Source organism: Pseudopipra pipra, chromosome 26 (genome assembly GCF_036250125.1).
Source record: "Pseudopipra pipra isolate bDixPip1 chromosome 26, bDixPip1.hap1, whole genome shotgun sequence".
Lineage (NCBI taxonomy): Eukaryota > Metazoa > Chordata > Aves > Passeriformes > Pipridae > Pseudopipra > Pseudopipra pipra.
This window is the reverse complement of record NC_087574.1, coordinates 5,424,116-5,449,201: the sequence shown is the minus strand read 5'-3', so window position 1 is coordinate 5,449,201 and position 25,086 is coordinate 5,424,116. Positions and strand designations below refer to the sequence as shown.

The following is a 25,086-nucleotide window of genomic DNA, read 5'->3' as shown; positions in this document are numbered from 1 at the left end:
ACACACACTCACTCCTCGACTGAAAATCCTTCACCCTCCCCCTTCCTCACCCCGTGCTGGAGATCCCAAAGCTCCACCTCTCTCTCCAGCAGCCAAGACCTCGCAGAGCACCACAGTTGATCCCAGTTTTTTTCTTCCTCTCTCTCTCTCTCTCCTCTCCCAACTGGCAGTTCCTCCTGGAGAAGCCAGTCCCGGGCTGTTGGGAGAAGAGCCTCCCTCGTGTTGCTTGGACAGAATTCCCGAAAATTCCCGAAATTCCCGCTGCCGGCTCAGCGCTGCTCCCGTGGCTGCTCCCGGGATTTTCAATGTGGTTGTGTTGTTGTTGTTGTTGTTGGTTTTTTTTTTTCTTGTGTTTTTTTTTTCTTTTTTTCCTCAAGCCTCACTCACACTCATCCTCTCATTCCCAAACATTCAGCATCCGTGCACACTCCTCACTTCCGGGTTTGTTTTGTTTTCAAAAGATTGGAGATTTTTTTTCCAGTGGGGGTTCTCAGGTGTCATCCCAATGGTAACAGATCTGGAAGCAAGGGGGGGGAGGAAAAAAAGGGAAAAGAAAAAAAAAAAGGGGTCTGTCACTATTTGGGGATGTGGGTGGGGTGGGCTCCGTCCTGGAGGGCTTTTCCAACCTTAATAATTCCATGATTCTACAAAAAAATAACCCCAAAATCCAACATTCACGTGGAAAAAAATTGACTTTGCAGGACCACAAAAGAAATAACAGGGATATTAAAGGAATTCCAGGACGGGTGACAAAGCTGGGACACTCAATCCTGCCAAAATAATCCTCCATCCCAGTTTTCCTTACAACCTGCTCCCTTTTAAAAAGGTGTTTTGGTGGAATCATGGAACATCTGAAGCTGGAATGGAGCCCCCAGGATCAGATTCCAGCTCCCTAAAACTCAACTGTGGCACTGAGGGCAGCTCCCAGGTGGCTCCCTGAACTCCAAGGCTTCAATTCCAGCAGGTCTGGAGGGGGCAGGATGGTCCCCAAGGAGCACAAGTGACACATTTGAGGAAGGAGAGGGATTTTTCTATGGGCAGACAGTGACAGGAATGGTTTTAAACTGCCAGAGGGGGCAAGGAGTGATGGGATCTTGGGAAGGAATCGTTCCCTGGCACAGGTTGCCCAGAGAAGCTGTGGCTGCTCCATCCCTGGAAATGTCCAAGGCCAGGTTGGAGCAACCTGGGACAGAGGAATGTGTCCCTGGGGGTGGAACTGGATGAGCTTTGAGGTCCCTTCCAACCCAAACCACTCCATGATTCCATGTTTCACCCCCAATCCCTCCAGCCTGGTGTGAGTTCCCCCCGTTCCTCCCCCCTGGATTTGTCCTGACAAACCAACCAACCCCCCGAGCAAAAACAAACGAGGACCAACCTCCTGGAGAGAACAGAGCCTTTGGGGTTGTGCCTCTTCCAGGCTGATCCCCTAAGTGTGGAGCAGGGAAGGAGGTGGGAGGGAGCCCTTACCAAGCTTGATTCTTCAGTTTTCTCAGCTCTTTAGTCGCCCAGGTCGCGAGAGTTTTCGTTTTGTTCGTCTTGGATCTCCTCCCTTCCGTTAGCAGTTCATGGATCATGGGTCTGGCTTCTACTAATTTCAGAACATCTTTCCCAAATGCTGTACACAAATCCCTGGAAGGAGGGGAGAGGCTCTGAGCACCACAAGCAGCTGTGCCAGCAGGCAGAGCTCTGACTCACAGATCCTTTGGCAAACGCTGCAGATGGTCACTGATCCCAGGCCTGCGACTGAAAGGGATGTTCAGCCTCCTGTCCCAGGGCTGATCTGCCCTAAATTCAGCAGGAAGGACTAAAACACCCTGAACTGGGTTTCCTCTGGACCCTGAGGACGGGAGGCTTTTTGCTTCTGAGCTTTTCTGTTTCAGCTCATCCCTTTAAAAACCCTAAATCTCAAATTCCCGTGACGACCTCCACTTCCACCTCCCGGTTTCCACCCGTGTGACGCCTTCACCCCCCGAGTTAAACACCCAGCACTGCTGCAAAACCCCAGAGCTGACATTAAACACTTGAGACAGGCAGGGGAAAGGGCAGATTCCAGGGATTCTGGAATGGGGGGAAGGCCTTACCCTATGAGCCCGGCGGCACAGGCCACCACCCCGTCCGTGTGATCCTCGTCCCCAGCGATGTGGTCGATGTAGGACAGGATAAATTCTACTCTGGGCTGCACCAGCATCACATCAGCTGCAAGGGAAAGGCTCTGTCAGAGCAGGGGGACACAGGGACAGCGTGACAGGGCTTCCAGGGATTCCAGCAAACCCAAAACAGGCGGAATCTGACCCAAAAGAGCTTCTCTGACAGGGAGGGGAAATGCTGCCAGAGGAACCACAGTGAAAGGCTCTAAACACACTCCCTGTCTGTGGCAGCAGAGTGTTCACTCCCACAGGGGAGGGAATGAATGGGGATATTCCCATGGATGTGATAACCATGGAGAAAAGGTGCTCAGGGGGGACCTTATTCCTCCCTGGAAGGAGGTTGGAGCCAGGTCGGGCTCTGATCCCAGGACAAGGGACAGGACAAGAGGAAAGGGCCTCAAGCTGCAGCAGGGGAGGCTCAGATGGGATATCTGGGAAAATCTCTTCATGGAAAGGGTTGTAAAGCACCGGCACAGGGCAGCAGTGGAGTCACATCCCTGGAATATTCCAAACACGTGTGGGATGTGGCACCTGGGGATGTGGGTCAGAGGTGACACAGCAGTGCTGGGCTGACAGATCCTTAAGGATCTTTCCCAACCTCAGCATTCCCGTGATCCCAGCCCAGGGTACTCACGGTGCACGTTCTCCTGGTCTCCCTTCAATCCCTGGATGATCCCAGTGTAGGCTTCCAGGCAGCCCTCCCTCAGCTCGTTCAGGTAATCCACCATGTCATAGTCAGACTGGAAAGGGCCACAGGAATGGGAATGAGACACTGGGAATGCCCCGAGGACATGCAGAGCCTGTTGCTGGGCTGGGCACACCTTACCTTGTCCACCTGTGCCTGGGATGCCTGTTGGAGGGTGTTCAGCACCACGTCCAGGTACTTCTTAAACTCCCCCCCAATGGCCAGGGCGATGTCCCCAAACACTGAGAGGATCTGGGGCTTCACAGACCTATGGACATTTTCATTCTGGAAGAGATTCCAGCAGGGCCAACGTTCAGTTTTTTGGGAAGGGGGACAGAGCCAATAAATGCAGATTATTTACTCCAAATGCAAATCCTTGCCCCCAATAAGTTTGGATCCCGTTCAAATAGTAAGCAAGATAGTTGTCAAACAGGAGATGATCCGAGCATTCCTAACACTTGTGCTTCTCCCACCTCCCACCTCCCTCGGAGTGTGCAGCCAACTGTTACTAATGAGGAGGGAAACACTCACCCCCAAGTTCTCCAGGAGCAGCTGCATAACCTCGTCACAGAAAGGCAGGATGTTGGACTGCAGGGCTCTGCACAAGTCCCCAACCAGGCCCACTGCAGACAGGCAGACCTGCAAATAGCACAGCAACACCCCCAGTGTGAGTCAGTCCCTGCTCCAGCCTCCCGGATCCCGCTCCTTCCAGCACTCTGGAGTGGGGAGAGGTTAATTAAACCACGGGGAATAACGACCCTGAGAGCAGCTGAGGAGTCCCTGGGCAGTCCCTGCTTCCTTAACCTGCTTCCTTAACCCCAGAGCTGAGATCCAGGTGCCCATGGAGAGACAGGGATTGAGTCTGAGCAAACCCAACCACGTCGTGTCTCAGCACCCACCCCCTTGGAGGGCACCAGGGCTCAACATTCCAATGGGAAATCCCAGCCAGCAGAACCTCCTTCCTCATCAAGGCCAGCAAATGTGCAGTGTCCAGGCACTGGAGGCTCCTGCTGCACTAAGTCTGAATTTATGCACAGAATTAAGACTGGTTTGGGCTGGAAGGGACTTTAAAGATCATCACATTCTACCCTTGCTGTGGGCAGGGACACCTTCCACTAGCCCAGGTGGCTCCAACCTGGCCTTGGACACTTCCAGGGATCCAGGGGCAGCCACAGCTTCTCTGGGCAAAGGGAGCAAAGTCTTGGATCTCTACCTGGTACTCAGCATAGTTCTTCAGTCCAATGCCAAGGAAGGGTTTGAAGGCATCCATGTACTTCAGGAACTCTCCACCCAAGACTGTGCGTGGAAAATATTCCAGTTAGAAAGAAAAAAAAACCCATTTGTGACCAGAATCCTATTTTGCTGGAGTTCAACAAGTCAGAAGCTCACCACTGCATCCCACCCAAACCCAGTGGAAATCAATTCTCCTCCAGGCAACACCCAGGAAATGAGGGGCACTGAAATGTGTCCAGGGCCACCTGGAGATTCCCAAGAGCCAAATTCCCTGCGGATTTTTGCCACTGTGATTTGTGATAAACAAGAGCAGTGGCTGTAAATCCACTGCCAGAACAGCCCTGAGTCACCAGGGGGGGTGAATCACTCAGGTAACATCCAATCTGTCCTGGAGCTGCTCCAAGGGAACAGGTTCCCTTGGGATGGGAACTGGACAGAGCAGCACTAATTTGAGGTGTTTTTTTTTTTTTTTCCCTGGCAAAATTTGCTCTGTGGCAAGATTATAAACTGAAATCAAACCATTCCTTCGTGGAACAGAAATCTGGAATAACCAGCCAGGCTCAGACATGGCGAGATCATGGAACACAGGATGGTTTGGGTTGGAAGGGACTTTAAGGATCATCCAGTTCTACTCTCAGGGACACCTTCCACTAGCCCAGGTTGCTCCAGCCTGGTCTTGGACACTGGAAGTGCAACGAGGTTGGGGAAGGGACTGGAGCACAAGTGCTGAGGAGAGGTTGAGGGAGCTGAGGTTGTTTAGCTGGAGAAGAGGAGGCTCAGGGGAGACCTCCTCACTCTCTGCAACTCCCTGACAGGAGGGGGGAGCCGGGGGGGGTTGGTCTCTTTTCCCAGGCAACCAGCAGCAGGACAAGAGGGCTGGGTCTTCAGCTGTGCCAGGGGAGGGGTAGGAAGAAATTTTTTACCAAGAGAGTAATGAGGAATTGGAATGGGCTGCCCAGGGAAGTGGGGGATTCTCCATCCCGGGAGGTTTTTAAGCTGAGACTGGATGTGGCATCAGTGCCATGGGCTGGGAACCACGGCGGGGTTGGATCAAGGGTTGGACTTGATGATCTCAGAGGTCTTTTCCAACCCAGCTGATTCTCTGATTCTCTGATTTTATGATTCTCTGAAGTGCAGCCACAGCTTCTCCATCCCAGGGGTGCTCACACGACGCCTCGAGCAAAACCAGCACCTGATGTTATTTTCCCCCCCCCCCCAAACCAAACCAGCAGGATCCAAAGCTGCCCTGTCCCAGCCCAGAGCTGACCTTCCACCAGGGTGCTGACAGCCATCAGGGCGTCCTCCTGCACTCCCCCCGAGCCCGCCGTGCTCTGGAACATCCTCAGCAGCGAGGCCATGACCACGTCCGAGATCTGCAGGGCATCCTGGTGCTGCACCTTCCTCAGCACGTTCTGCAGGGACAGGAGGACACACCACCACTGTTTCCATCCCTCTGAGCCCACATGAAGCTTTTCCACCCCCCCCTCCCCCCCCAGAAAGGAAGCTGCTGTTTGAACTCCGCCGCCGCAAAAATCCCTTTTCATTCTGCTCCCATTCAATTCTGCAGCCACAGGATGAGCTGAATTTACCTTTCCTGCTGCATAGGCTGTTCTCCCAGCTTTCCATTTGTAAGCTGGAATTAAATGTGACCAGCCCAAATTTGATCCTATGAGAACAAAGAAAGCAAGGAGGGTCCCTTTTCTCTGTCCTGGCACTGTGAGGGTGAGCTCGGACGGGCCCAACTTTAGAAATGCTGGTTGTTGAAGGAAAACACTTTTTATGGGAAGAGAAGGACCAATTCCTTATAATAACAATTATTTTAAGGCTGATTCTTCACTCCAAAGAGATGGACTCAGGCTGTTCAAATAATTAAGCCTTGATTTAGAGAATTAACAGGGTGGTTTGGGTCGGAAGGGACCTTGGAGATCATCAAATTCCAACCTTCCACTAAGCCCAGGTTGCTCCAAGCCCTGTCCAAACTGGCCTTGGACACCTCCAGGGATGGGATTTTCTCGTTCCTTTTAAATATTAACAAATGGATTTATGGTAGAATAATAAAAAATGCTGTAACAAAACAGTGTATGTGACCATTTAACAATGACAAAAGCCCCTCTGCTGAGTTTTACTCAGTGGAATTTAAGTATTTGCTGCAACTGAGAAAATGCTTTAGGTTCAGATTTTGGGATAATGAAGAAACACATGTTTATAAATTAAAATTGGCAGTTTAATTCCACTTCTCTTACACTCCCCAGGGGCAAACAAAGCTGTGCTGGGAGAGATCAGGGATCAGCAGAAGGAGATTCCAGACACTGAATCTCCCCTTTAAAGCCCAACTTAAGGACAGATTATTCCCATCTACCCATTATTTTTTAAAATTAACCTAAAAATTGGAGAGTGAAAGCTTTTGAGCAGATGAATGATTCCTCAAATCAAGCTGGAGACAAACAGCCCAGATTCCAACGGGGTGCTCTGAGCAATCTCCTGAGAGCTGATTTTGGGGGAAAAAAAAAAAAAAAAAGTGTTTTCAGTGGGATCTGTAGGAGTAACCAAGGAACTGCACTGCCCTGGTGCTCCCAGTCACACTGCTCATTACCAGATGTTTCATTTCAAGGCCTCTTGGTGCCTTTTAATTAGAGCCATTTGAAATAAGAACACCAACCACAGGAGGCAGATGAAGGAATTCGAGCCGTGCTGGAGGTTTTTTTTTTTATGCCTGTGCCAAGCAAAGGGGTTGTTCAGGCTGTAGCCAACACAGGAGCCAAGCTGACAGCACATACAATCCTTTATCCCACCTTTAACAGGCTGCCCACAGTGTTCCTGCTTCAAATTGCCCTAAATTCTGCCACCGGAGCGCGACTCGAGGCTTCTGATCCTCGTCTCACCTCCCACGTGTCAGCTGGGACACAAATCCACTTTTCCTCATTCAGATCTGATCAACAGGCCCCGAGCCTGGCTCCTCAGGGGCACAGGAGCATCCCCAGAGCCACCCCATTGCCATAAAACCCCCCGGGGGACAGTGGGACACTCACCTGGAGAGTGGCGCAGAGGAGGGACTGGAGGTCGTTGAACTGGATTCTGTCTGAGGTGCTCTGGATGTGAGACTGGAACACAAGGGAAAAGAGGCTGCACTGGGTTCTGACAACACCAGCACATCCACACTGTGTTTAAATGTTTGTTTTTTAAGGTTTTTTGGTTTTTTTTTTCAAATTAAAGACAAGAGGGACTGCGCGGAAGCTCAAAAGAGAATCCCAGGATCTTAAATCCCACCCAGTCCCACCTCCCACCAGCCCAGGTTGCTCTAAGCCCTGTCCAACGTGGCCTTGGACACTCCCAGGGATGGAGCAGCAGCTCTCTAAGGGGGGAGGCTGAATTGGGATTTACCCACCTCCATCTGCAGCACTTGCTGGAGCCGCTCCATGATGACCAGGGTTGTTTTTTGGACAGCAGGATAACAGTCCTTGGCACTGTTCTTCACTATTTCCATCAGGGATTCATATGCAGAACTCCTCAAGTTATTCTGGTGTCCATCAGGCCTGGAACAGAAGGGATAATTTGCAGCTCCCAGTGGCTCAGCCTTGCTTAGAAACAGACTTTTTTTTTTTTTCTTTTTAATTTTAGTAAACCAGCAACAGCCACATTTCAGTGCTGTGACAAGCAGCACTTGCATCCCTGCATTGCAAGCCTTGAAAGCAAAGGAAATTTATGAAGCCACTTTTAGCACTTTTTTTTTTTTTCTCCATTTTCTATTAATGATTTTCAGCATCTGGGAAGGAGGAGAGGGAGAGGAAAAGCCTCGAAGCCCCCAGAGAGAGGTGAGCAGCACATCAGTGCCCCTCTGGCACCCCCCTGACACTGAGCTGGGACAGAAAGACAGCTGAGAGTGACTGATGGGCTCCAGAGCCTTGAGCCAGACACTCCTGTCTGGATGGAAATTAGGCAGGGAGAGCTTGGACTGAGCTCTTCAGACGAGGAACAGTTGAAGGAGGATCAATCCTGCAGCAAAAAGGCTCCAGACTGAGCTGAGCCAGGCACTGAACTCTGAGCTGGGGGGATTTATGGGACCTCCAAGGCACCATAAAACTGCAGCTTTACCCTGAGTTTTCACATCTGCAGGGCTGGGAGCAAAAATCTTTTGCCTTGGTGGGAAGGGATGGAACCTCCAGGGGAGAGGGATGGAGGGGAACAGGCAGGGAAATGTGGAATTTTGGGTGTCCTGCTGAAATTCCTGGTTCTCCAGTGGCCCTGCAGCCAACCTGGCTGGGTGGGAAACTGGGCACTTGAAATTCAGATTGAAAGGAAAGTAGAGGGGGTTCAAAAAAAATAGGAGATTCAAGATAAAGTAGGAGAGGTTAAAAGTAAAATAAGGGAGACTGGAAGTAAGAGAAGAGATTCAGAGGAAAACTGGGGGATTAAGAGGAAAACTGGGGGGATTCAGAGGAAAACAGGAGACTGGAAGTAAAATAGGAGAGATTCAAAGCAAAACTGGGGAGATTCAAAGGAAAAATCAAGAGATTCAGACTAAAACAGGAGAGATTCAAAACCAGGGGGGTTAAAGTAAAATAAAAGGTTGAAGGTAAAATGAGAGATTCAGAGGAAGACAGGACAGATTGAAAAACAGGAGATTCAAAGTAAAACTAGGACAGATTGAAAAGTAAAAACAGAAGAGATTCAAAGTAAAATCAGGAGAGATTCAAAAGTAAAACCAGGAGAGATTGAAAAGTAAAAACAGGAGAGATTCAAAAGTAAAACCAGGAGAGATTCAAAGTAAAAACAGGAGAGATTGAAAAGTAAAACCAGGAGAGATTCAAAGTAAAAACAGGAGAGATTGAAAAGTAAAAACAGGAGAGATTCAAAGTAAAACCAGGAGAGATTCAAAGTAAAACCAGGAGAGGTTCAAAAGTAAAAAGAGGAGAAATTCAAAGCAAAAACAGGAGAGACTGAAAAACAGGAGATTCAAAGGAAAACAGGAGAGACTCAAGGCAAAAAAAGAGCTTCAAGATAAAAAAAAAAAGGAGATATTTGAAGTAAAAGCAGGAGAGATTGGTACCTGTCTGCAGTCTCCAGAAGTTTCTGCACGATCAGCTCGAAGGAGGAGGACAAGCAGTAGGTTGCTGGTTCTTCCTGATCATCAGCCACATCTGCAGCTTCATAGGCAGCTTCAGCAAGGCTGGAGAAGGCCTGGAACACACCAAAAAACAGGGATTTTATTTCCCCTGGGTTCAGCCTCGCTGCTCCAGGAACACACATTCCATCAGGGCTCGTTGTAAGGACCAAAAAATAAAAAAACAACCCCCCCAAAAAAAACCCCCCCCCAGGATTAACAAGTGCAGAGCGACTGTGCTGAGCCAGGTGGGTTTAGAGGGGCTTGAAAAGCTCCCTGATTTTCATTTTCATTTCAAAAAGGCATCACAATCATCCCCCTGAGCAGACAAAAAAGCCACAAAAAGCTCCCTGGACCTTTGCCAGGAGTGAGTGATGGAGAAGGGGGAGCCTTTAAACCTCTGGAAGAGGGGAAGGAACAGCTCCTGTCACTCCTGAAGCTTGTTTTGACATGCAAATCCTCCTCTCCACCCAGTTCCACCCCAGCAGGGACTGGAGCAGCAGAGATGCCTCTGGGAGTGGATCCTGCTCCCCAGTTAGTTCTGGAATCACCACAGATCCAGGTGATGGTGAACAAGGTTTTCCATCTTTTCCTTAAGCTGCCTCCCAAAAAAAACCCCCCTAAATCCCAGCATCCCTTTTCCAAACAGCCATTACACCTCACCAGGGAGTTTCCACTGAAGGCAACTTTTAAACTCAGGGAATATTATAATTTTTCTCCTGAAAAATCCATTCCTTCCTTAATTTTTTCCCCACAGCCACAAAAGATTTTGAGATCATTTGAGTGTCAACCACAGTGTGGTGTTGGCTGAGCAAGCCATGAATCAGCTGGCAAACCTTTTAAGTGTGTGTAAAAATATGGGGAAAATAATATGGGAAAATATAGAGAAATATGAAAAGAAATGGGGGGAGAAATAAATGGGAGAAAAAGAAATAAACGGGTGGAGAAATAAATGGAGGGAAAGAAATAAATGGGGGGAAAGAAATAAATGAAGGGGGAGAAATAAATGGGGGGAAAGAAAAAATAGGGGAGAAGAAGTAAATGGAGGGAAAAGAAATAAATGAGGAGAAAGAAAAAAATGGAGGAAACAATTAAATGGGGGGATGAAATAAATGAGGGGAAGAAATAAATGGGGGGAAAGAAAGAAATGGGGGAAAGAAAGAAATGGAGGGAAAGAAAGAAAGAAATGGGGGGAGAAAGAAATGGGGGGAAAAGAAATAAATGGGGGGAAAGAAATAAATGGGGGGAAAGAAATAAATGGGGGGGGAAAGAAATAAATGGGGGGGAAAGAAATAAATGGGGGGGGAAAAGAAATAAATGGGGGGAAAAGAAATAAACGGGGGAAAAGAAATAAATGGGGGAAAAGAAATAAATGGGGGAAAAGAAATAAATGGGAGGAAAAGAAATAGATGGGGGGAAGAAATACAGAAAAAATACAGGGAAAATATAGAAAAATATTCCCTGACAGGAGGGGGGAGCCAAGGGGGGGTTGGTCTCTTTTCCCAGGCAACCATCAGCAAGACAAGAGGGCTGGGTCTGCAGCTGTGCCAGGGGAGGGTTAGGTTGGAGATTAGAAAGAATTTCTTTGCAGAGAGGGTGCTCAGCCATTGGAATGGGCTGCCCAGGGAGGGGGTGGATTCTCCATCCCTGGAGGTGTTTAAGGACAGACTGGATGTGGCATCAGTGCCATGGGCTGGGAACCACAGCGGGGTTGGATCAAGGGTTGGACTTGATGATCTCAGAGGTCTTTTCCAACCCAGTTGATTCTGTGACCCCACTGGAGGACCCGGGAACAGCCGGACGCGACCTCCGAGCCCAGCGATCCCACGGGAGCAGCATTCCCGGGCTGGGCCGGGTTCCCTTGGAGCTCCTGGGGGGTTTCCTCACCCAGCAGACGTTGGTGGCCACCCTGGGCTCGGCGCTGAGCCCCTCCATGAGGCACTGCAGCAGCGGGGCCAGGTAGATGTCGTTGATGGCGGCCTCGGGCAGCATCTCGCAGATCCGCCCCACCGTCCAGGCCGTCGTGTCCCTCACCACCACGCTGGGGTCCTTCATCAGCTCTATCAACGTGGGCATGGCCTGCAGCAGCAGCCAGGAGCAGCCAGGTCAGCAGGTGCAAAAGGCAGGGTTTGAATTCCTCCAGCCCACCCAGCTCCCTCCACCCCGTCACCTCCAAACCTTGCTCTGACATCAAATCCCCCTCTCCGTGCAGTTCTACCCTCTGTGCCCTCAGGAGGAGGATCAGAGATGCTCTTTGGGAGCAAATCCCCCTCTCTGCTCATTTCTACCCTGTTCTCTCAGAAGGCAGGATCAGAGATGCTCTCTGGGAGCAAATCCCCCTCTCTGCTCAGTTCCACCCTCTGTTCTCTCAGAAGGCAGGAGCAGAGCCTGGGATTCTCTCACCTGTTTTGTTTAACAAGCACTTGAGAATCTCCTGCAATTTAACTCCAAGACGAAAAAAAACCCCAAACAAACAGGGAAACAATTCCTCCAAAAACCCACGGGTTTTTTAACCCTCCAAGCCCCCCAAAGCTCACCTGTATTACTAAAGGTTTGAGCTGGTTGGGCTCTGGCCCCTCCAGGATGCATCCGAAGGCCATGACGGCCGCGTCCCGGTACCTCCAGTCGGGATTCTTGATGTGCTCCTTGATGAAGGGCAGCACGTGGGGGACGATGTCGTCCTCGCAGCACGTGGCCAGCAGCATCAGGCACACCCCAGCAGCCTTGCAGGGGTTCCAGTCGTCGTCGTCGTCGTTCTCATCCTGGAAAAAAAGCGCCGGGAACGTCCCTGAGCACCCGCGGGATCCGTGGGATTCGTGGAATTCAATCCATCCCAGTCTGGCAGAGGGGTTACTCAGTCCCTCTGCACCTTCCCAACCTGGAGCAAAGCTCTGCTGACACACCTGGAGTGGCCTCACCTGCTTTCCCAACTCCCTCCCACTCCTCCAGGTGGAAGTTTTATCCCCTGGATCCGTTATCATCCATCCCGGAGTGATCCCCAGGGATTTTCAGCTCTAGAAGCCTCCAAAAGCAGGTGATGTCCTTTTAATTCTCCTTAAAGTAAGGCAAGAACTCCTGCTCCAAATAATCCAGGGATTTTTGCCTCTACAAACCTCCAAAAATGGGTGAAATCCTTCTTATTTTCCCTGAATTAGGAGGATGTTCAAAGCAGCATTCCTGCTTCAATTAACCCAGGGATTTTCAGCTCTAGGAGCCTCCAAAAGCAGGTGATGTCCTTCTATTTCTCCTTAAATTAAGAGCCTGTTCAAAGCAGAATTCCTGCTCCAAATAATCCGGGTTATTTTTGGCTATACAAACCTCCAAAAACGGGTGACATCCTTCTGATTTTCCTTGAATTAAGAGGATGTGCAAACCAGAATTCCTGGTCCAATTAACCCAGGGATTTTCAGCCCCACAAACCTCCAAAAATGGGTTGATATCCTTCTGATTTTCCTTAAATTAAGAGGATGTTCAAAGCAGAATTCCTGCTTCAATTAACCCAGGGATTTTTGGCTCTACAAACCTCCAAAACTGGGGTGACATCCTTCTGATTTCCCCTAAATTAAGAGGATGTGCAAACCACAATTCCTGCTCCAGTTAAACAGCTCCTTCCCCCACTAAGCCCAGGCTCTTAAACTCTTTAAAGCTCAGCCTGGGAATCTCTCACCTGTTTTGTTTAACAAGCACTTGAGAACCTCCTGCAATTTAACTCCAGGATGAAAAAAAACCAAACAAACAAACAGGGAAACAATTCCCTGGATTCACTCAGAGCACTTTTCCCAGCCAAATGAACTCTGTCCCGTACAGCTTAATTAACAGTTTTATTTTCTAATTAGACCTGCTGCAGCAATTCCATTAGTTTTGATTAGCCTGGGAAGCACAGCCCCAAACAAGTCCCTGGGAAGTGTTTAATGGGCACTAAATAAACACTCCAGGCTCAAAGATTCCAGGAGCTGGATCTCAGAACGTGCAACACCGGGTTTAGTTCCATCAATATTTCCTCAGGAATACAGGGAATTATTACCAGACCTCTCCAGAAATCACAAAGGCAGGGAGGTGTGAACAGAACTGGAGGCAGTTCCAGAGTCTCAGCCCCAAAACTGATGCATCATTTGCTCAGAGTGGTGCATGAAATCTCATCACAGACCCAGGAACTGCCACCACCTGGAGCCCTCTGGGAGCAGGGGGAGCAGGAACCCCCTTCCCAGGGCAGCCAGGAAGGAGCACCCTGATCCCAGAGCTCCAAACCCCCAGGAATTCTGAACTCACCCTGATCCCAGAGCTCCAAACCCTCCAGGAATTCTGAACTCACCCTGATCCCAGAGCTCCAAACCCCCAGGAATTCTGAACTCACCCTGATCCCAGAGTTCTGGACCCAGAGCTCCAAACCCCCCAGGAATTCTGAACTCCCCCTGATCCCAGAGCTCTGGACCCGGAGCTCCAAACCCCCCAGGAATTCTGAACTCACCCTGATCCCAGAGCTCTGGACCCGGAGCTCCAAACCCCCCAGGAATTCTGAACTCCCCCTGATCCCAGAGCTCCAAACCCTCAGGAATTCTGAACTCACCCAGATCCCAGAGCTCCAAACCCTCCAGGAATTCTGAACTCACCCTGATCCCAGAGCTCTGGACCCAGAGCTCCAAACCCCCCAGGAATTCTGAACTCACCCTGATCCCAGAGCTCCAAACCCCCAGGAATTCTGAACTCACCCTGATCCCAGAGCTCTGGATCTGGAGCTCCAAACCCCCAGGAATTCTGAACTCCCCCTGATCCCAGAGCTCCAAACCCCCCAGGAATTCTGAACTCACCCAGATCCCAGAGCTCCAAACCCTCAGGAATTCTGAACTCACCTGCTTGGTCAAGGTCTGTGTGAGGATTGGCACCAAATACTGCAGTGCCCCCTTGGCATAGAACTTGCTGGTGTGCTCTGGAGGCCTCCCTTGTTCTGCTGCCTGGAAAAAAAAAGGGGTAAAAAGAGGGTTTTCAGTGGCTAAAGAGGATGAATTTATTATAAACTCCCTTTAAAGTCATTATGTAATATATATAGAATATATATAAAAATTATATACATATAAAATATATCATAATATATATTAAAATAATAGATCATTATACATCATATTAGGCACACTATGCATTATATTATATATTATACATTATATATAATGATTACATTATATTATACATCATATTTTAACAGATACTGTACATTATATTATAAATACTATTATAATTATATACTATTATAAATGCTAATATATCCACGACACTAATAGTACAATATGTAAATATATATTACTAATATACAATATATAGTAGAAAAATAAATTATTATTATTATTATTATTATTATTATTATTATTATTATTATTGTAGTTGTTGTTGTATTAATTCTTATAACCCCCAAATTTCCCTTTCCATGCTTTCCTCTCCTTCCCCAACACAAATCCGAAGCCAGGAAGCTCAAGGACACCCTGCACCCAAATCAAATATCCCAACACCCAAGCTGAATTTCCCATTCCATGCACGCCCAGATCCCTCCTCCCAGGGCACAATTATCCCTATTTTCAGTTCCCAGGTCTAATTAACAAGTGGCCCCGAGGTGAAGGAGCAAAAGGTGCTCAGCAAACCACCCCAACCCCACGTGCTGCTGCCTGTCCTTTTCTCCTTGCCTTTTTTTTTTTGGGAGCATTCATAAATATATATTTAGCTGCTTTTAAAGATGGAAATGATTCATCTCTCCAGCCCTTCAAAGTTTCAGCTGCTATTGATCTCTGCAGCTCATTTCTGCAAACAGCATCTGCCTGCAGAACAATACCCCCCAAAATCCAGCCCCAGCCACTCCAAGGGATAATTACTTTTATTCCAGCCATAGTTTTATATTTAACTCATAAATAATGGGTTGTGGAGAGTGGGATCAACCCTTCTGCAGGCTGGGGTAGGACTGAGCCCCTCATGGCTGCGACAGACCCCAAAATTTAAGGGCACAGAGTCCCCCCAAAGCAGCAGGGAATTAAAGGACTGCTCTGGATTCCTTGGGATCCATCAATACAACGACTCCAAGAGCAGCAGCTCCAGGATGTGAGAATTCCCTGGCCTGGAGAACATGCTGAGTGCACATTCAGGTTAACCCTGGAGCTGGAATGCTAACAAGGGATCAGGTCCCTGTCAGGTACCACTGGCACAGCCCCAGCCCTGCCTGGCACAGCCAGACCTGGCCCAGAACCTCCAGCTCCATTCCCAGCCTGCCTGGGAAGGATTTTCCTCTCTCAATCTGCTCCAGGAAGGGAAAGGGGCAGAGCTGAGCTTCACTCAGAGCTTTACCTTGAACCACAGAGCTCCAAACCAACCCCAATCCCTCCCTGGGAGGGGGGGAGGCCCTGGCACAGGCTGCCAAGAGAAATTTTGGATGCCCCTGGATCCCTGGAAGTGTCCAAGATCAGGTTGGAGCAACCTGGGCTAGTGGGAGGTGTCCCTGCCCATAGCAGGGGGTGGGATTGGATCTTTAAGGTCCCTTCCAACCCAAAACACGCCGGGAATTCCACAATTAAATCTTGGCAGTGACTGTGTAGATCTAAACCTTTGGGGTTATTAAACCAGCACATTTTTGATTGTTATTCCATTACTGGAAAAATCTGGGAGAGGCCTGGGATAGGAGCAGCACCTGTGTTTAAGTGCAGCACGATGTGGAAATAGGGAATAAGAAATAAGAGTGGGTTAATGGGGTTATTTTAAAGAAAATACCAGGTTTGACAGGGCTTGGAGAAACCTGGTCTGATAGGAAGTGTCCCTGCCCTTGGCAGGAGCTGGAACTGGAATTTTAAGGTCCTTCCAACCCAAATAATTTAATCACAGATTAAATGTGTGATTAAAGAAAATTCCCAATGCAGCCCCTCAGCCGAAGCCACACATTCACCTCGTGGGGCAGAACAACCTGAGCACTGCTCACCACTGCACTGCTTCCAACCATTCCTCCCCCATAAACGGGAATTCCAAACGGGAATTCCAAAGCTCCCGGTTTAAAATAAAAAGGAGAAACCAAGGCAGGGTTTTTTTCAAGGAAATAAAAAATAAATAAGGCAACAAAACGTTGCTGTTTTTCCTGAACCGTCTCAGCCTCAGCAGCAGCCCCGGCCTGGGGGGGGCTCCGGTGGGTTCCCCTTTTTGGGAGAACATTCCCATGACATTCCCAGCTGGATGCCAGCCTTGCCAGGGCTCCCCACCTCCGAGGCCTCGATGGCCAAGTCCATCTCCTCGTCGCAGACGTTGGACCAGAACTCGATGCCCTGCAGGGCCACCTCATCGATGTCGCTCTTCATCGCCTCGATCGTGATCTGGGAAAACACCAAGAAAAGGGAAAAAAGGACACTTGAACAAGTTGTTTCTCCAGGAATCCACGTCCCCACTCTGGGCCTGTGGCTGAAATCGGAGCCCACACTGGAGTTTTTGTTCTTGGAGGTTCCAGAGGGGTTGTGTTGTTGGATCTGAGCCCCCTGGGAGGGCTGGAGGGCAAACTCAGCATTTGGGGCCTCAGGGCTGAATCCTGCTGGGGGTTACGGGGGTTTATAGGGAGAGGGATTGCCAGCATCCAGGAAAAGGGAGGGAAATCAGGAATACAAGAGGAATTAAAATCAGGAATACAAGAGGAAGAAAAATGAGGAATACAAGAGGAAGAAATATCAGGAATACAAGAGGAATTAAAATCAGAAATACCAGAGGAACTAAAATCAGGAATACAAGAGGAAGAAAAATGAGGAATATAACAGGAATTAAAATCAGGAATACAAGAGGAGTTAAAATCAGGAATACAAGGGGAATTAAAATCAGGAATACCAGAGGAATTAAAATGAGGAATACAACAGGAATTAAAATGAGGAATACAACAGGAATTGAAATGAGGAATACAGGAGGAATTAAAATGAGGAATACAGGAGGAATTAAAATCAGGAATACAGGAGGAATTAAAATCAGGAATACCAGAGGGATTAAAATCAGGAATACCAGAGGGATTAAAATCAGGAATACCAGAGGAATTCAAATCAGGAATACAAGGGGAATTAAAATCAGGAATACCAGAGGAATTAAAATGACGAATACAAGAGGAAGAAAAATGAGGAATACAAGCAGAAGAAAGAATCAGGAATGTAAGGAAACTTTTGTAAAAGATTAGGATAAAGGAGGACAGGGAGATCAGGCAAATAAATGTGAGAAATATAAATACAAGTAAAGGAACACTGCAGAAATAAGTATGAGAAATATAAATATAAATAAAGGAAGATCAGAAGCAACTATGAGGAATATGGACATAAATGTGAGAATCAGAACTACAAATACATGTGAGAATTACAAATACAAATATATATGAGAATTATAAATACAAATAAATATGAGAATTATAAATACAAATAAACACGAGAATTATAAATATGAATAAATATGAGAATTATAAATACAAATAAATATGAGAATTATAAATACTAATAAATATGAGATACAAAAGTGCAAATATAAGAAATCTGACTACTCACAGCAAACAGAGCAGGCCCCATGTAAGTCTCCATATACTGATAATAAAGGGACATTATCTTCACCAGGTTCTGTAAGGCAGCCACTCGTACCTTTGGGGCAAAAAAAGGGATTATTTAACACAATTCTGGTGGTTTTACCTGGGTTTGGGTGTCAGGAAGGTGCAGGGGTAAACCAAGCCCTGAATTCACTCACCCTCGTATCTGGACACTGTGTTGCTTCACAGACTACTTGCATAATAAAGTGCCTTTCAGACTAGAGAAAAGAGAGCAAAAAGAACATTAGAAGGGGCTTTACAAAAGCACTGGAGGCTTCCTGGGGAGGGTGAGTTTGAGCCTGGCCTGGCCCAGTCCCTCCTGCAGCCCAGGGCACTCACTGCTCTGTTTTAAACCATTTCTACCCCAAAAGGGGGAATCCCAAGCTTTCCTTTGCAAGGGTTCAACGGGCTATCTTTAAAATAAAAAGGGAAATAAAGACTCAGCTTTTCAGGGAAAGGAGCAAAAAAAAAAAATTCCTGCTGTTCCCTATTTTCAGCAGTTTCTTCCTGAAAATTCCAGTCAGGACATCAATTTCTCAGGGGGGCAGCACCTGGATTCCCACTTTTTGGCAGGAAGGAACAGATTTATTTATTATTATTGTTATTTGACAGGTTATTTAACAGGACTGAGCCCACAGAAACGGAGCCTGAATGGATCCTGCACCTCCCATCCCCAATTCTGGAAGGCTCAGCTGATCCCCCATCAACACCCACCGAGGATTTTAGGGAGAGGTTTCCATGAAAAGCCCCTCTAAGCTGGAGGTTCAGCATTAATCCCACCTTCTCCACACTGCCCCTGGCAGAGAACTAAGGGATAAGACTTAAGCTGAGAAGGAAAAGACAAAATCCATGGGTCTGGCTGCTCTGCAAAGAGGCTCATCCCGAGGTTGGACTTTTCCTCCCCCAACGATTTTCCAGAGGCCAAGTTAAACCTGGATGGGAGCCACAAGCACTTGAAAGGAAGTGCTGATCCAAGCTGGTCCTGGATCAGGAAAGCAGAGCATCCAACAGGCTCAGCTCTAAGGTCAGTTCAACTTCATTCCCCCCCCTCTCCCCCCCAAAAAAAATCCCCAAACGCTTCCTCGGCACCGAAAATTTCCGCGGGATTTTTTTAGAGGTGAATCCAAGTCTCAGCCAGAACAGGATTATCCATCAAAACTCAGCGTGGTGCATGATTCCTCATCACAGACCGTGGATTCAGCCCCGGGATCTGAGGCCAAGGGGGGTTTTTTTTTTCCCTCCTCACCTCTTTGTCAAAGTTTGCTTTGGTGAATTCCAAAGAGTTCAGGAGTGCGTTCGTGGCCGCCAGCTTGACGTTGTTGCTGGGCTCTTCCTTCCTCATTCCCTGGATGATGGCTGTCAGGATCTCGTTGGATTTGTCCTGGAGCTGCTCTGGATCCTGGGAAGAAGTTTCCATGCAGTTATTTGCCACCTTAACAGCTTTTTTTTTTCAATACATTGAGTACCCCCTGAGCTCAATCCTGAGTCCTACAAGTTTTAGGACATTTTGCTCCAAGCTCAATCCTGATGCCTATAAGTTTTAGGATGTTTTGCTCACTGGGAAATCCAAAGAATTCCTACACCAGAACACCTTTGCTGCTTTTGGGATGAGGAGGAGACTGAACTGAGCACAAAAACTCTGGAAATTCAATGCCAAATAAATCCCACTGTATCAAACATAAGCCAACAAGCTCCAGGACTTGACTTTGCTCACTCAGAATGTTAAAAAACCACTGATTTCCAACTAATTTATGGACTGGGCAGAGCTCTACTTTTACTGGTAAATTTGCCAGTATCTTTTAGACATGACAGCAAAAAAAATACACTGCCTGGAGCAGCAGCAAGGGCAGGGAACTGTTAAATCAGTGTTAAACACTCAAGGCTTAGGGAATAAAGCTGTGAATACACACTAAAGATTCATTTTTCTTCGTGGCAAAACCAAGTCTGCAGGACCCACAAGTAACTGGGTGAATTGTTACATCAGGGTTTACCCAGCAGAAAAATTTAAGGTTCCCAAACTACTGCCACAAAACTATAAAAACTCTAAAGGGGGGATCTTATAAAATAAATATAAGATGGGATGTACCCAACCAGCAAGGCAGGGCACCCGAAAATCCAGAGGTTAGTGATCCATTCCACCCCAAAAAACCCAAGGAACAGCCCCTCCAGAGTTGCAGGGACTCGTCACAAACAGATTTCCCCTTTTATTTCACTTTTCTCCCCAGTGAAACCAACCCCTGGAAGCCAAATAAAAGCCCCAAAAAAAAGATCTCCCCTCCTGCCTCACTCCAGAGAGATTCCAGCAGGGACACACGTTCTCCAGGACATTCAGTGGCACCAAAAGAGCAGCTGCTAATTCCAGTTTGCAGCAGCAGGACACAGTTTTCCAACCAATTCCCACCAGCTCCTGCAATCCCAGGATAAACCCACCAGAGGTGCCTCCAAGAGCTCAACATTCCTGCCTCAAAAATTCCAGAATTAACAACACAGGGGCTTCCCTACCAATATGAAGGTCAGGTTTTCCCAAACCAGGAAGGCATCAAACACTGATCCCTGTTTTATCCCTGTTTTATCCCACGTTTGGATGCTGAGCTGGAGTTTTCCCCCGGCCTCGTGTGACCGCAGGGACACGGAAACTTAAACCTTCCCTTCAGGAAACATGACCTGGATTCGGGCTGGGAAAGCAGGTCAGGCCTTCCAGGCACCATCCCTGGGTTTACTCCCACAGCTCTGCCAGCAGGATTAGGAAGAGACAGCACAGGGAAGCACCAACAGCCTCCTGGATATGGAATCATGGAATTCCTAAGGCTGGAAAAGCCCTCCAAGATTGTCAAGTCAGAGAGTCATGGAACACCCTGAGCTGGGAGGGATCCATGAGGATCATCCAATCCAACTCCTGGCCTTGCACAGCACATCCCAAAATCCCACCCTGTCCCTGAGAGTGTTGTCCAAACATTCCCTGAGCTCCAGCAGCCTTGGGGCTGTGACCAAACCCTGGGGAGTTCCAGTGTCCAACCAACTTCTAGGGGAAGAACCTTTCCCAAAATCCAGCCCCAATCCCCTGACACAGCTTCAATTCCAACCACAGGAGGGAGAAGGGAAGATGAGAGGTTCTGGGAAGACCCTGGGAGCAAAATCCTCATGGAAATGCTGCAACCAGAACCTCCTGGAGCTCTGGCTGTGACCAAACCCTGGGGAGTTCCTGTGTCCAACCACCCTCTGGGGGAAGAAGTTTGTCCTAAAATCCAACCTAAGCATCTCTGACACACCTTCAATCCCAACCACAGGAGGGAGAAAGGAAGAGAAGAGGTGCTGGGAAGACCCTGGGAGCAAAATCCTCATGGAAATGCTTCAACCAGAACATCCTGGAGCTCTGGCAGGGTTGGGGCTCTGACCACTTCCCTGTGGAGTTCTGGTGCCCTTCATCCTTGGGGGAAGAAGTTTGTCCTAAAATCCAACCTAAGCATCTCTGACACAGCTTCAATCCCAACCACAGGAGGGAGAAAGAAGGAGAAGAGGTGCTGGGGAGAGCCTGGGAGCAAAATCCTCATGGAAATTCTTCAACTTGGAGCTCTGGCAGGGCTGTGTCCAACCACCTTCTAGGGAAGAACCTTTCCCAAAATCCAGCCCCAATCCCCTGACACAGCTTCAAGCCCAACCACAGGAGGTAGAAAGGAGGAGAAGGGGTGCTGGGGAGACCCTGGGAGCAAAATCCTCATGGAAATTTTTCAACTTGGAGTTCTGGCAGGGCTGGGGAGTTCCTGTGTCCAACCACCTTCTAGGGAAGAACCTTTCCCAAAATCCCACCCCAATCCCCCGACACAGCTTCAGTCCCAACCACAGGAGGGAGAAAGGAGGAGAAGAGGTTCTGGGGAGAGCCTGGGAGCAGGATCCCGCCGGGAATGCCCCGGGGCAGCCCCAGGGGAGCACTCACGATGTCCTGGCAGATGTAGCCGATGGCCTCCAGCGTGGACTCCTTCATGTGCTCGGTGCTGTGCTGGTTGGTGACGTTGGCCACCAGCTGGGGGATGAGCTCTGGCCACTGGTTCATGGGGATCTCGGCGCAGGCGATCCCGGCCACGCACTGGGAGGCCGAGCTGGGCCGGTAGGTCTCCGTTCCCAGGGTCTGGAGCACCTGGAATGGGGCAGGGAAGGGGTTGGGGCAGGGTCAGGCAATCCCTGCCCATCCCAAATCCTCCCCAGCAGAGCAGTTGGCTTGTTCTGCTTCCTGCTGCAAACAGGGACCGTGTTTGCATGGTCAGAAATGGGGCTGGAGAGGAACATTCCCAATGGGAATTCCAGCTGGGATTCCAACACATCCTTTAACTCTGGGAACAGTCCGTGTGCCACAGCAGGGCAAGGGTCAAACAGTCCATCCCCACTCAGAAAGAGGAATTATCATAAAGCAAAAATTATTAATATCACCATCAAGTCGTCATTTAAAAATCGCTACAAAGCAGAATTATTGTTATCAGTTAAAATTATAAGGACGAAGCAAAATTATTATTATTTAAAATAATAGTAATAATTTTGCTTTATATTTATAATTAGTTAAAATTATAAAGACAAATCAAAATTATTATTAGTTAAAATTTATAAAGACAAAGCAAAATTATTATTATTATTAGTTAAAATTTATAAAGACAAAGCAAAATTGTTATTATTATTATTTAAATTATAAGGACAAAGTAAAATTGTTGTTATTATTAGTTAAAATTATCAAGACAAAGCAAAATTATTATTGCTATTATTATTAGTTGAAATCACAAAGATAAAGCAAAATTATTATGATTAGGTAAAATTATAAAGACAAAGCAAAATACTAATTATTATTAGTTAAAATTTATAAAGACAAAGCAAAATTGTTATGATTAGCTAAAATCATAAAGACAAAGCAAAATAATAATTATTATTAGTTAAAATTTATAAAGACAAAGCAAAATTGTTATTATTGTTATTAGTTAAAATTATAAAGACAAATTATTATTGTTGCTGTTGTTGTTGTTATTATTACTAAAATTATAGTACAGCAAATTAACAAACCAGAAATTGGGGGTGAAATCCCTGCCCAAACACCAATTATTTTTTCTGCCAAAACAATCTACAGAACCATTCAGAGGAATAATTTCCTTTCACGTTGCAATCAATTAAAATGACTTTTTTGGGTATTCTTCCATAACTCTTTTTTTAGGACAAACAGAGGGATCACACTGCTCACATCCAAGGATTGTTTTCCTCCCATCAGCCAAAAAACCACTGAGCCACCACTTCTGTCACTGCAAACCCCCAAACTTTGACCATCACAGAGCTCAGGGGTCCTCAGGCAAACTCCCAAAACTTAAACATCTAATTTTCTATTTGGGATTTGCAATTTTTTATCATTTTCTACTCTTAAAACTCCTTTTAACTCCTCAGGCCTCTGTGGTCAGGCACTGGCTGGGCTTCCAGGGTGGGATTGTGAAACACCTCAGGGAGCTGTTCCTCGGGAAAGGAGGAAAAACCTTCCCTGAGGGGGGTTTTCTTCTGGAAAAATCCAAGCAGAGAACTGCAGAGGAGGAGCCGTGGATTCATGGAATGGTTTGGGTGGGAAGGGACCTTAAAGCCCAGCCAGTCCCACCCCCTGCCATGGGCAGGGACACCTTCCACCAGCCCAGGTTGCTCCAAGCCCCATCCAACCTGGCCTTGGACACTTCCAGGGATCCAGGGGCAGCCCCAGCTCCTCTGGGAAACTGTGCCAGTGTTTTAACATCCTCATGGGAAAAACTTCCTTCTGTCTCATCCAGATCAACTCTGCACTTTAAATCCATTGCCCCTTTTCCTCTCAGAATCCCAGAATACCCTGAGCAGGAGGGGATCCCCAAGGATCACCCAGTGCAACCCCAAAATCCCCCCCTTGCCCCTGAGAGACGCTCCCTGAGCTCTGGCAGGTTTGGAGCCGGGACATTCCCAGGGAATTCCAGTGCCCAACCACTCTCTGGAGAAAGAGCCTTGTCCCGATATCCCCCCAATACTCATATGGAATAAATAAACATCCCACAAGAAGCACCACAAGTCCAGGTGCTGCTGCTGCTGCTGCTGCTCCAACGGGAGACTTGGCAGGTGGAAAAATGATGGAAAAAGACATTCCAGGGTGAGAGAACCCCCCAAAACCCCGAGACTCACGTAGTTCTTGACCTCCCTGCGGGCGTTGGCGTCGATGGCCAGCCATCTCTGCTGGTACTGGGCCTTGATGTCGGGATCCTTGGAGGTCAGGGAATTCTTGATCTGCAGCCCCGCTGCCACTCGAGCCACCTGGCTGTTCCCGGGATTTGCCAGCACTCTGGACAGTTCCACCAGGAAGGTCGGCTGGGGACACAGAGCAGGGTCAGCCCCCGACCCCGTGAGCCCGGGAGCCCCCAGGAACACCCTCTGGGATCACCCCTCAGGAACACCCTCTGGGATCACCCTCTGGGATCACCCCCCAGGAACACCCTCCAGGAACAGCCTCCAAGAACAGCCTCCAGGATCACCCTCTGGGAACAGCCCCCAGAACACCCCCCGGGAACACCCCCCAGAAAAACCTCCAGGAACAGCCCCCAGGAAAATCCTCCAGGAACACCCTCTGGGATCACCCTCCAGGAACACCGCCCAGAACACCCTCCAGGAACAGCCCCCAGAACACCCTCCAGGAACACCCCCCAGGATCACCCCCCAGGAACAGCCCCCAGGAACAGCCTCCAGGAACAGCCTCCAGGAACAGCCTCCAGGAACAGCCTCCAGGAACACCCCCCAGAACACCCTCCAGGATGACCCCCCAGGAACAGCCTCCAGGAACACCCTCCGGGATCACCCCCCAGAACACCCTCCAGGATCACCCCCAGGATCACCCCCCAGGAGCACCCCCCAGGAACGCCCTCCGGGATCACCCCCCAGAACAGCCTCCAGGATCACCCCCAGGAGCCGCCGGAGCTCCGGCCCCGGCTCTATCCCGGGATTAGGGCCCTTAAGCTCCTCGTCAGGACCTCTGGGAAGCGCCTCTGCTGGTTGGGATTTTTTATAGCTGTCACCTTCCCTGCTCCTGCCTGCCCTGAGTATCCCTTCAAATAAACCCCTCCCCGGGCCAAGGGATGGATTTTTCCAGGTGGGAACCAAGCCTGGCAAGGAGGGAATTCCCTGCTCCTCAATTCCTTTGCTGGAAGGCAAACACCTAAACTGGGGCTGTGAAGGGATCAGGGGCTGCTTTTGGGGTGTCACAGAGGGGTTTGGGGGGTTCCAAACTCCCTTCCCTGCACAAGTCCAGAGTCTTGGGCTCCACGTTCTCAGTGACCCAACCCAGCCCTCAAAATAAAATTCACTTCAGTTGTTCCATCCAGGACTC

The 25,086-nt window shown here is 48.5% G+C and overlaps 1 protein-coding gene across 2 annotated transcripts in view; it reads right to left on the bottom strand.

Moving 5' to 3' along the window:
* Positions 1-442: 442 nt before the first annotated feature.
* Positions 443-25,086, bottom strand: part of KPNB1 (karyopherin subunit beta 1) — a 28,014-nt gene continuing 3,370 nt past the window's right edge. Inside the window, exons 3-22 of one of the 2 annotated variants that reach the window (XM_064636745.1) lie at positions 23,892-24,074; positions 21,664-21,864; positions 18,976-19,128; positions 17,888-17,947; positions 17,695-17,784; positions 16,390-16,500; positions 14,017-14,118; positions 11,704-11,928; positions 11,054-11,245; positions 9,113-9,243; positions 7,451-7,598; positions 7,095-7,166; positions 5,333-5,477; positions 4,046-4,128; positions 3,364-3,471; positions 2,974-3,117; positions 2,782-2,887; positions 2,082-2,196; positions 1,468-1,629; positions 443-517 (exon numbers count right to left, since the gene is read on the bottom strand). In XM_064636745.1, coding sequence (XP_064492815.1) covers position 517; positions 1,468-1,629; positions 2,082-2,196; positions 2,782-2,887; positions 2,974-3,117; positions 3,364-3,471; positions 4,046-4,128; positions 5,333-5,477; positions 7,095-7,166; positions 7,451-7,598; positions 9,113-9,243; positions 11,054-11,245; positions 11,704-11,928; positions 14,017-14,118; positions 16,390-16,500; positions 17,695-17,784; positions 17,888-17,947; positions 18,976-19,128; positions 21,664-21,864; positions 23,892-24,074 — 2,532 coding nt within the window. In that variant the 3' untranslated portion in view covers positions 443-516. Of the gene's footprint in view, positions 518-1,463; positions 1,630-2,081; positions 2,197-2,781; positions 2,888-2,973; positions 3,118-3,363; positions 3,472-4,045; positions 4,129-5,332; positions 5,478-7,094; positions 7,167-7,450; positions 7,599-9,112; positions 9,244-11,053; positions 11,246-11,703; positions 11,929-14,016; positions 14,119-16,389; positions 16,501-17,694; positions 17,785-17,887; positions 17,948-18,975; positions 19,129-21,663; positions 21,865-23,891; positions 24,075-25,086 lie in introns of those variants that run through there. The other variant, XM_064636746.1, reaches the window with a different exon arrangement.